This window comes from Doryrhamphus excisus, chromosome 13 (assembly GCF_030265055.1).
Source record: "Doryrhamphus excisus isolate RoL2022-K1 chromosome 13, RoL_Dexc_1.0, whole genome shotgun sequence".
In the NCBI taxonomy this organism is placed as follows: domain Eukaryota; kingdom Metazoa; phylum Chordata; class Actinopteri; order Syngnathiformes; family Syngnathidae; genus Doryrhamphus; species Doryrhamphus excisus.
Genome location: NC_080478.1, coordinates 4,146,216 through 4,158,706, shown reverse-complemented (window position 1 = coordinate 4,158,706; position 12,491 = coordinate 4,146,216). Strand labels below are relative to the sequence as shown.

Here is a 12,491-nt window from a genome sequence, read left to right as displayed (position 1 = left end):
GGAAACCGGAGTACCCGGATGGGGAGAACATGCAAACTCCACACAGAAATGGCTGAGGGTGGAATTGAACTAGGGTCTCCAAGCTGGGCCTGCACGCTAATCACTCAGCCCGGCTGTAAACATTCATTCATTCATTTTGTACCATTTATCTTCACAAGGGTTGCAGGGGTACAAGGCGGGGTACACCCTGGACTGGTGGCCAGCCAATCACAGGGCACATATAGACAAACAACCATTCACACTCACATTCATACCTATGGACAATTTGGAGATGGGAATTAGCCTAGCATGTTTTTGGAATGTGGGAGGAAACCGGAGTACCCGGAGAAAACCGCACGGGGAGAACATGCAAACTCCACACATAGATGGCTGAGGGTGGAATTGAACTCGGGTCTCCTAGCTCTGTGGCCTACACGCTAACCACTCGTCCACCATGCAGCCTGGTTTAATCTAGCAGGAGCTTATTGTGCTCTTCTCATGTCACAAATGACGCCTGATGAAGTTCTTAGTAATGGTTGCCTTTGTGTACATTAAAAAATGTAGTGTTACATCACTTGTTAATTGTGTATTGGTACATGGCCTGCTACAAATACATTTGGACCGCCACATATTCAGCGCCACATGTTGACCCATGCTCATTCAAACTCCGTAGAACAGATGGCGTTGACGGCAAAGACGTAGCAGGTGGGCTCAGCGGTGCCGACTTAGCGTCTTTGTTTCTATATTTAGTGACTTTTACACTCTAAGTTGTCAGCAGGTTCTGGTGTGGTCAAAAATTCCATAGACAATTATGCAAATCATACAATGCCGTAATCTCGTCCTCAGTTCCATCGCAATCCACCGCCACTTCGATCTTACAGTCCCGTGGGGAAACTGCTTTTGATCTCGCAAGATCAAAACATGAGTTTTTCCTTCATTCATTCATTTTCTACCGCTTATCCTCACGAGGGTCGCGGGGTGCTGGGGCCTATTAACCTAGTCGCCAATTAACCTAGCATTTTTAGTTTTTTGGAATGTGGGAGGAAACCGGAGTACCCCGCAGCAAACCCGGTAGAACATGCAACTTCCACACAGAGATAGCCGAGAGTGGAATTGAACTCGGGTCTCCTAGCTGTGAGGTCTGCGCGCTAACCACTCCCCCGCCGTGCAGCCACATGTTGAATTGTGGAAGAGAAAATACGAGATACTCCAACATAACCTTGAATTCACGTTTTGAATTAAAGCAGATTATCATGGTGATTAACATGATTAATTAATTAATGTGATGTCTATGATAAAAAAAATATATATATGACTTTTGGCCTATACAGCTTTTAGCTAATTATATATATATATTTATATATATTTATATATTATAAAAATATCATATTTATAAATATAATAATATTTATAAATATAATAAAATAAAAATAAATATAAATAAAAATATAAATCAAATATAAAAATAAAAAATATAAATCAAATATAAAAATACAAAATATAAATCAAATAGACAAATAAAAAATATAAAAATAAAATTTAAAAATAAAATTTAAAAATAAAATATAAAAATAAAAAATATAAATCAAATATAAAAATAAAAAATATAAATCAAATATAAAAATAAAAAATATAAATATAAAAATAAAATATAAAAATAAAATATAAAAATAAAATATAAAAATAAAAAATATAAATAAAATATAAAAATAAAAAAATATAAAAAATAAAATAAATATAATAAAGCTAAGTTGAATTATTTAGGCTGTTCATTTCCTCAACCACCGTCATTCCTTGTCTTACCCATGCATGTAAGCAGTCTTATTATTCCCTGAGCACGTTGTTCAATGTGTTACCACGGCAACCGCTGCATCCCTGTCATCTGCCGTCATAGATCTTTACTCTGGTAGGTAGCCATGGTTACGTCTTTTCATTCTCATGTGAAGCTTTTTTTTTTTTTTTAGGAACAGTGCACCGCATCTTCAACCCGGTGCGTCTTACGATGACACCGATATTGAACTGCAGTCAAATTGTGTCGTGTACGACTACTAAATGTGTGTTGCTTTTAAAATTGCCTTGAAATTATGCTTTAAAAAAAATATCAAGCATACTTGGCTGGAGCTGCCCTCCGAACGTGAATCAGGTTTAATTGATTATTGCACACTCAGTGTGGACACTCGGGGGGGTCAAAAAGAGGCTGGATGATGTGACTTGTACAAAATCACCGTTGCCAAGCAACTGTTGACGTTCACCCAGCAATCACCTTGTTGACTTCATAAATTATAGATCGGTGATTAGCAGGTTCCGGCGCGTTGACCATGGTGTACCGTCAACAAGGTTTGCCTGTTGAATCACCATAATGCTGTCATAAATGTGCTGAAGATTGGTTTTTGAACCGTTTTTCTTTGGGTGCATTCACACTTGACATTTTTGATCCGCTTAAAACGAACTGTAGTCAGTTTGTTCTGCTTTAAGTATGGTTGGTTTTGGCAAGTGTGAACCCACTCTGGTCAACCCGGGAACACAGAGATCGGTCCAAGTAGACTGACTCCTCACTGCCAAATCACTAGTGGTGTGTCGGTCATGAACGAACGGGTCAAAAGAACTAGTTTTTTTTTTGTAAACGGAATGAACAATACCCGTTCAGTCCGTTCAGTTGCAAATGTTGTTTTTTTTGATTGGTTGGGGAGTCAGTTCACCGTTCATTTTGCAGGGCGGGACTATCTGTGTGCTTGACTGTCTTATCCTATCGTCAGGCCCCTAAAATACCCGTTCAGTTCGTTCAGTTGCAAATGTTGTTTTTTTTGATTGGTTGGGGAGTCAGTTCACCGTTCATTTTGCAGGGCGGGACTATCTGTGTGCTTGACTGTCTTATCCTATCGTCAGGCCCCTAAAATACCCGTTCAGTTCGTTCAGTTGCAAATGTTGTTTTTTTTGATTGGTTGGGGAGTCAGTTCACCGTTCATTTTGCAGGGCGGGACTATCTGCGTGCGACTGTCTTATCCTATCGTCAGGCCCCTAAAATACCCGTTCAGTTCGTTCAGTTGCAAATGTTTTTTTTGATTGACTGGGGAGTCAGTTCACCGTTCATTTTGCAGGGCGGGACTATCTGCGTGCTTGACTGTCTTATCCTATCGTCAGGCCCCTAAAATACCCGTTCAGTTCGTTCAGTTGCAAATGTTGTTTTTTTTGATTGGTCGGGGAGTCAGTTCACCGTTCATTTTGCAGGGCGGGACTATCTGCGTGCTTGACTGTCTTATCCTATCGTCAGGCCCCTAAAATACCCGTTCAGTTCGTTCAGTTTCAAATGTTTTTTTTGATTGGTCGGGGAGTCAGTTCACCGTTCCTTTTTGCAGGGCGGGACTATCTGCGTGCTTGACTGTCTTATCCTATCGTCAGGCCCCTAAAATACCCGTTCAGTTCGTTCAGTTGCAAATGTTGTTTTTTTTGATTGGTTGGGGAGTCAGTTCACCGTTCATTTTGCAGGGCGGGACTATCTGCGTGCGACTGTCTTATCCTATCGTCAGGCCCCTAAAATACCCGTTCAGTTCGTTCAGTTGCAAATGTTTTTTTTGATTGACTGGGGAGTCAGTTCACCGTTCATTTTGCAGGGCGGGACTATCTGCGTGCTTGACTGTCTTATCCTATCGTCAGGCCCCTAAAATACCCGTTCAGTTCGTTCAGTTGCAAATGTTGTTTTTTTTGATTGGTCGGGGAGTCAGTTCACCGTTCATTTTGCAGGGCGGGACTATCTGCGTGCTTGACTGTCTTATCCTATCGTCAGGCCCCTAAAATACCCGTTCAGTTCGTTCAGTTTCAAATGTTTTTTTTGATTGGTCGGGGAGTCAGTTCACCGTTCATTTTGCAGGGCGTCACTATCTGCGTGCTTGACTGTCTTATCCTATCGTCAGGCCCCTAAAATACCCGTTCAGTTCGTTCAGTTGCAAATGTTGTTTTTTTTTATTGGTTGGGGAGTCAGTTCACCGTTCATTTTGCAGGGCGTCACTATCTGCGTGCTTGACTGTCTTATCCAATCATCAGGCCCCTAAAATACCCGTTCAGTTCGTTCAGTTGCAAATGTTGTTTTTTTTGATTGGTTGGGGAGTCAGTTCACCGTTCATTTTGCAGGGCGGGACTATCTGCGTGCTTGACTGTCTTATCCTATCGTCAGGCCCCTAAAATACCCGTTCAGTTCGTTCAGTTGCAAATGTTGTTTTTTTTGATTGGTCGGGGAGTCAGTTCACCGTTCCTTTTTGCAGGGCGGGACTATCTGCGTGCTTGACTGTCTCATCCTATCGTCACGCCTCGCTCTGTGGGTGGGTGGGGTTAGCTGACTGAAAGACCGAGGCCGAGAGATTTCCAGTCAGAAAGACCTGGTCAATCTCTCGGTCTTTCAGTCTCGGACGAGTATTGCCTGTCTTATCCTATCGTCGCGCCTCGCTCTGTGGGTGGGTGAGGTTAGCTGACTGAAAGACCGAGTCCGAGAGATTGACCGACATTGTCGGTGACCTTGTTCATTCCGTTCACAAAAAAAGAACTAGTTCCTTTGACCCGTTCGTTCATGACCGACACACCACTAGTCATCACGTGTTGTTGTGCTGTTGAGTCGGAACAAACGTGAACATGAGTGAACGGACTTACTCGACACGGCTGACCGGGTCTATGCACAGGGGGAGATCACAGGCTAACGACCAACTGACCAAACAGTTTGAACGGATCTTTTTACAGAATGAAACGGAATGATCCGGTTCACTAAAATGAACTACAAATCACCATAAATTAATTCATTCATTAGTTTTTTACCGCTTATCCTCATAACGGTCACGGGGGTGCTGGAGCCTATCCCAGGTGTCTTTGGGCGAGAGGCGGGGTACACCCTGGACTGGTGGCCAGCCAATCACAGGGCACATATAGACAAACAACCATTCACACTCACATTCATACCTATGGACAATTTGGAGTCGCCAGACCTCGTTCATTCCGTTCACAAAAAAAGAACTAGTTCCTTTGACCCGTTCGTTCATGACCGACACACCACAAGTCATCACGTGTTGTTGCGCTGTTGAGTCGGAACGAACGTGAACATGAGTGAACGGACTGACTCGACACCGCTAACCGGGTCTATGCACAGGGGAAGATCACAGGCTAACGACCAATTGACCAAACAGTTTGAACGGATCTTTTTACAGAATGAAACGGAATGATCCAGTTCACTTAAATGAACGGTTTTGCCCACCACTACAAATCACCATAAATTCATTCGTTTTATACCGCTTATCCTCACGAGGGTGGTCCTCGCGGGGGTGCTGGAGCCTATCCCAGCTGTCTTCGAGCAAGAGGCGGAGTACACCCTGGACTGGTGGCCAGCCAATCACAGGGCACATATAGACAAACAACCATTCACACTCACATTCATACCTATGGACAATTTGGAGTCGCCAGACCTCGTTCATTCCGTTGACAAAAAAGAACTAGTTCCTTTGACCCGTTCGTTCATGACTGACACACCACTAGTCATCACGTGTTGTTGACTTACTCGACACCGCTAACCGGGTCTATGCACAGGAGGAGATCACAGGCTAACGACTAATTGATCGAAATGAACGGATCTTTTTTACTGAAATGAGCATTTTGGCCCACAACTACAAATCACCGTAAATCAGGGGTCTCAAACACGCGGCCCGCGGGCCAAATGTGGCCCGCAGGACACTAGTTTCAGGCCCCCGCCTTGATATGAAAGTTTAATGTTAGTGCGGCCCGCGCAAGTTTGATATGGATGCTGTTTTTTCTGACACGACTATAGTCACATTTATACTCTTTTTATTTACAACATATTGCGCAACTGCAGGGTCTTGAGACACATGCTAACTCGCAAACTAGAGAGCTAGCCACCTAAACGGTAGCCTTCAAGTTATTTCCTTTGAACTTAAATAGCCAAAAACTTACCACTTCCACACGGATAGGGAGGATAACTATTAACAGTTATTTAACCTTTAACATGAACATTAATCATGTACCCAGAAAAAAAAATATTACGTTTGATTCATGTTCATGTTAAAGGTTAAATAACTGTTAATAGTTATCCTCCCTATCCGTGTGGAAGTGGTAAGTTTTTGGCTATTTAAGTTTAAAGGAAATAACTTGAAGGCTACCGTTTAGGTCGCTAGCTCTCTGAGTTTGCGAGTTAGCATGTGTCTCGAGACCCTTGCAGTTGCGCAATATGTTGTAAATAAAAAAAGTATAAATGTGACTATAGTCGTGTTTTGTCATGTCTGGACTAGAGTGTCTTACCGCTACACGGAAGTTCCCGTTGTCCGTCAACATATCATGTGGATGATTTGCGGTTATCTTCCCCCCCCCCCCAGGGATGTCTGAATCCGAGCAGTTTCTGAAAGGAACATCGCAAATCAAGATCCTCTCTCCCGACGACATCGAAAGCATGAGAGTGGTGTGCAAGGTAACACAAAATCTTCTTTTGTATGACAAGCCCATCATTTATTATTTACCGGGATTGTCCATTTGCAGCTGGCGAGGGAAGTCCTTGACATTGCGGCTCTCATGGTGAAAGTGGGTGTTACGACAGAAGAAATCGACCACGCGGTACATCTGGTATGGACCCACATGGGAAATCCAGTATCCAGTATCCATGGTTAACTTACCCGTTTGTGCGCTCAGGCTTGCACGGCAAGGAACTGCTACCCTTCTCCTCTAAACTACTACAACTTTCCCAAATCCTGCTGCACGTCTGTCAATGAAGTTATCTGCCATGGAATCCCGGACAGGAGACCGCTACAAGATGGAGATATCCTTAATGGTATGCGACATATTGCCTGAAATGTGGTATTAATAATTCCAGTTTTCAAGCTAGGCTTCTCATCGGCACGATTGCTAGCTATGACTCCTGTTAGCTGAAATGTACCGTATTTGTTTGTTGAGTATACCAGGGGTGTCCAAAATGTTGCCAAGGTTCCATTTGACAAGACAAAAATTGTGTAATCTAATTCTATAAGAGTCCACTGAGCCAATTCGCAACAATGCAATTTGCTGTGGCGCCTAGTGTCACCAATAAGGTGCGCAGTGGCTCAAACTGCCTCCCAACTGGTTCGTGGTGGCCCGTAACGGCGGCAAAAATTTAGTTTTGCGGCAAAAAAATTTTCAAAATTTTTCAAATCTTCATCCACCAAGTGGAACCAAATGTCACAAACAATGCGCCTATTGGAATCCACTGGAATGTAATGGAGCGAGCCAAGTTACGCCAATGATGCTCGGAGTTCACTGGGCCGGTGCCAGTTGGCGCCAAAGATTATGTGATACGCTGTGGCGCGGAATCGATGTTCACTCGGCATGTTGCCGTTATTCGGCGGACTGGTGGCCAGCCAATCACAGGGCACATTCAGTCAAACAACCATTCACACTCACATTCATACCTATGGACAATTTGGAGTCGCTAATTAACCTAGCATGTTTTTGGAATGTGGGAGGAAACCGGAGTACCCGGATGGGGAGAACATGCAAACTCCACACAGAGGGTGGAATTGAACTCGGGTCTCCTTGCTGTGAGGCCTGCGCGCTAACCACTCGTCCACCGTGCAGCCCTAAAATGTACATTATTCATTCATTCATTTTCTACCGCTTTTCCTCACGAGGGTCGCGGGGGGCGCTGGAGCCTATCCCAGCTATCTTCGGGCGAGAGGCGGGGTACACCCTGGACTGGTGGCCAGCCAATCACGGGGCACATATAGTCAAACAACCATTCACACTCACATTCATACCTATGGAAAATTTGGAGTCGCTAATTAACCTAGCATGTTTTTTTTTTTTTTGGAATGTGGGAGGAAACCGGAGTACCCGGATGGGGAGAACATGCAAATTCCACACAGAGGGTGAAATTGAACTCGGGTCTCCTTGCTGTGAGGCCTGCGCGCTAACCACTTGACCACCGTGCAGCCCTAAAATGTATATTAAGTCCCCAAAAAAAAAACTTTGTCCACATCTTGTTTGGGTGGGGGCGGCAATAGTTACTTTTACTGGTCAATACTTACTGTTTTTTACGTTTTTTGACAAGTAACTAGTATCTATAAGTAATTACTTTTTTAAAGTAACATGCCCAACACTTTTTTAAGGTATGACATCATAGAAAAGGAGCCCATTTCTGTTCAGTGGGTGTTTGCCATGTGGAACTCGGCACGCTTTTGTGTTACTGTAACCCGAAGACCACCTTTATAGCGGTCTGGGTTGCCAGACCCGCGTGTGTATGCCAGTCCTGCACGGATAAGTCGCACAACTTTGGGTCTCAAAATGACATCAGCAGGAAGTTTTTCCAATTTTAGTCCCCTCATCAGACACCCCACCCCCCCTCCCCCCCGTCAGACTCGCCGGAGCGTCACCTCACGCGGCGTGATCCCGTAAGACAAACGATGTCATTAACCTTTAACAACGGGGTTTTCCGCACGTCAAATTCCCTGCTGTCCATATCTCAAAAACTCGCCATTTCTCACACTTAACCAACGTGGCGGCGTCGGCCGGACCCCCGGGGTTCGACCCACTAACTGAAAACAGTCACTTCATAATCACAAGTGGGGGGGGGCTTAGGCGATTTTATTGATTTTGTGACATTTCAATGAGTTTGACATGCTCGTCTGTCTCACGCAGTGGACATCACGGTCTACCACAACGGATTCCACGGCGACCTCAACGAGACCTTCTATGTCGGAGACGTGGACGAAGGATCAAAGAAACTGGTTCACACTACATACGAATGCCTTATGCAAGCTATTGATTCTGGTAAAAGATGCATTTTTTAAATTTTATTTTGTATTATTTTTCCTTTTTCATTACCCTGTAATGAATCCTTAGTTATCATCCAATTGTATACGGTCACTTCCTGGTTTCCCTCAATGAGGAAAAACTGCAAAGTGATGGAGATGGACATAACACGCCCTCATGATGTATATGGGACACACAATGTAACTGCACCGCACTGAGTATTATCCGCAAGGCATGCTGGGTAACGCCTGCTCCAGCAAGTTAAAGTTGGATTTTCTACTAGTCATTCATTCATTCATTCATTTTCTACCGCTTTTTCCTCACGAGGGTCGCGGGGGTGCTGGAGCCTATCCCAGCTGCCAGCCAATCACAGGGCACATATAGACAAACAACCATTCACACTCACATTTTCTACTAATCATTAATTCATTCATTCATTTTCTACCGCTTTTTCCTCACGAGGGTCGCAGGGGGTGCTGGAGCCTATCCCAGCTGCCAGCCAATCACAGGGCACATATAGACAAACAACCATTCACACTCACATTTTCTACTAATCATTAATTCATTCATTCATTTTCTACCGCTTTTTCCTCACGAGGGTCGTAGGGGGTGCTGGAGCCTATCCCAGCTGCCAGCCAATCACAGGGCACAATTAGGCAAACAACCATTCACACTCACGTTTTCTACTAATCATTCATTCATTCATTTTCTACCGCTTTATCCTCACGAGGGTCGCAGACGGTGCTGGAGCCTATCCCAGGTCACATATAGACAAACAACCATTCACACTCACATTTTCTACTAATCATTCATTCATTTTCTACCGCTTTTTCCACACGAGGGTCGCGGGGGTGCTGGAGCCTATCCCAGCTGTCTTCGGGGCGAGAGGCGGGGTACACCCCGGACTAGTCGCCAGCCAATCACAGGGCACATATAGACAAACAACCATTCACACTCACATTTTCTACTAATCAATGCCCAAATTATGCTGATTATAAACACAAAATGGCAGTTTTTTTTTCCACTTCTATGCTGGGATCTTTGACATAGCTGACGTCCCCCCCCCCCCATTCAGTGAAGCCCGGCGTCCGCTACAGAGAGCTTGGTAACATCATCCAGAAGCACGCCCAGGCCAGCGGGTTCTCGGTGGTGCGGAGCTACTGCGGCCACGGCATCCACAGGCTTTTTCACACAGCGCCCAACGTGCCACATTATGCCAGTGAGTGGAGGAGACCCTGAACTGTACATCACAATGACTTCTATGCATTTATATACATGTGCTCCCCAGAAAACAAAGCCGTCGGTGTGATGAAACCGGGTCACGTGTTCACCATCGAACCAATGATTTGTGAAGGTGAGTCTCATATAACTAATAACGACACAAAGCTTTGTCTTCACATCGTTACTTTGTCGTTACGTCATTACTGATCAATGATTGCTGCTTCCTGGTTGACAATTGGCCTGTTATTTGTGTGGAAGTGGTTCATTTTTGGCTGCTTATTTTTTTTTTTTTACATTTAGAATAAATAAATTGGATGCTAACTATTTGGCTTGATATATTGCTATGTTTAAAGCAGCAGACGTCTCATTCACTTATTACGGTCAAGTCTGGAAACAATTACCGTCTTTTCTGGACTATAAGTCGCACAAGGCCAAAAATGCATAATTAAGTAGAAAAAAAAAACATACATAAGTCGCACTTGAGTATAAGTCACACAAAGCCAAAAATGCGTAATTAGGTAGAAAAAAACATACATAAGTCGCACAAGACCAAAAATGCATAATTCGGTAGAAAAAAAACGTACATAAGTCGCACTGGAGTATAAGTCGCACAAGGCCAGAAATGCATAATTAGGTAGAAAAAAAAAACATACATAAGTCGCACTGGAGTATAAGTCACACAAAGCCAAAAATGCAGAATTGTGTAGAAAAAAACATACATAAGTCGCACAAGGCCAAAAATGCATAATTAGGTAGAAAAAAAAAACATACATAAGTCGCACTTGAGTATAAGTCACACAAAGCCAAAAATGCGTAATTAGGTAGAAAAAAACATACATAAGTAGCACTGGAGTATAAGTCGCAAAGGGCCAAAAATGCATAATTAGGTAGAAAAAAAACATACATAAGTCGCTCTGGATTATAAGTCGCACAAGGCCAAAAATGCATCATTAGGTAGAAGAAAAACATACATAAGTCGCACAAGGCCAAAAATGCGTAATTAGGTAGAAAAAAAAACATACATAAGTCGCACAAGGCCAAAAATGCATAATTGCGTAGAAAAAAAACATACATAAGTCGCACTGGAGTATAAGTCACACATGGCCAAAAATGCATAGTTAGTATAAAAAAACATACATAAGTCGCACTGGAGTATAAGTCGCACATGGCCAAAAATGCATAATTAGGTATAAAAAAACATACATAAGTCGCACTGGAGTGTAAGTCGCACATGGCCAAAAATGCATAATTAGGTAGAAAAAAAACATACATAAGTCGCACTCGAGTATAAGTCACATAAAGCCAAAAATGCAGAATTGGGTAGAAAAAAACATACATAAGTCACACTGGAGTATAGTAAGTTGCACAAGGACAAAAATGCCTAATTAGGTAGAAAAAAACATACATAAGTCGCACTGGAGTATAAGTCGCACAAGGCCAAAAATGCATAATTAGGTCGAAAAAAAACATACATAAGTCGCACTGGAATATAAGTCGCAAAGGGCCAAAAACGCATAATTAGGTAGAAAAAAACATACATAAGTCGCAAAGGGCCAAAAATGCATAATGAGGTAGAAAAAAAACATACATAAGTCACACTGTAGTATAAGTCGCACAAGGCCAAAAATGCATAATTAGGTAGAAAAAACCATACATAAGTCGCACTGGAGTATAAGTGTCATTTTTTGCGGGTAATTAATTTTCCAAACTACTTGACCAAAACAGACATTACGTCATCTTGGAAGGCAAGTTCTAACATGAATAAAAGAATAGAGAACATGCTAATAGATGTAAGATATGCTAACACAATGCTTATTCAGCTACACTAAAAATAAACATGAACACAAAAGGTGTCCAGTGTTTATGTAACATAAACACTTTTTTTTTCCATTTATAAGTCGCTCTGGAGTATAAGTCGCAGGAACGGCCAACCTATGAAAAAAAAGTGCGACTTATAGTCCGGAAAATACGGTAACGTATCATTGATCCATTCCAGAAGTTCAATTCTCTGCTAAAGGGATTATATGTCGGATTGGTTACAAAATAAAAACATCTTCAAAATGCAACTACATTTTAAAGTTTTTTTTTTTTACACTCACCGTCTCAGGTGGCTGGCAGGATGACACGTGGCCCGACGGCTGGACGGCGGTGACCAGAGACGGGAAGCGCTCAGCCCAGTTTGAACACACGCTGCTGGTGACGGACACGGGCTGCGAGATCCTCACCCGCCGCCTGGAGGACAACGGTCAAGCTCATTTTCTGAGCCAAGTGTAAGGCCGCTACTGGACCACGAGGAGGACTGGATTTGGTAGACCCGGTGACATCCAGCACGTCTGTCTCGTACGTGCGTCGTCACGACAACGATACCGTGTGTGTGTGTGTGTGTCGCTGTGGCTCTTCTTTCAATTAAATATCAGTCCTCAAATTCAATGGAAGTACTTGAATGTGTCAAATGTGCATTAGTCTAATAGTGGAAAAATGTTTTTTTCTCTGAAGTAAATATTAAAATATTTCTAAAACAACTA

At 43.1% G+C, this 12,491-nt stretch overlaps 1 protein-coding gene across 1 annotated transcript in view; it reads left to right on the top strand.

The window, feature by feature from the left end:
* LOC131140429 (methionine aminopeptidase 1-like) overlaps positions 1-12,491 on the top strand; it is a 15,855-nt gene extending 3,364 nt beyond the window's left edge. The window contains exons 5-11 of the mRNA XM_058090855.1: positions 6,345-6,436; positions 6,505-6,588; positions 6,655-6,793; positions 8,632-8,763; positions 9,821-9,964; positions 10,034-10,099; positions 12,074-12,491. Coding sequence (XP_057946838.1) covers positions 6,345-6,436; positions 6,505-6,588; positions 6,655-6,793; positions 8,632-8,763; positions 9,821-9,964; positions 10,034-10,099; positions 12,074-12,240 — 824 coding nt within the window. The 3' untranslated portion in view covers positions 12,241-12,491. The remainder of the gene's footprint in view (positions 1-6,344; positions 6,437-6,504; positions 6,589-6,654; positions 6,794-8,631; positions 8,764-9,820; positions 9,965-10,033; positions 10,100-12,073) is intronic.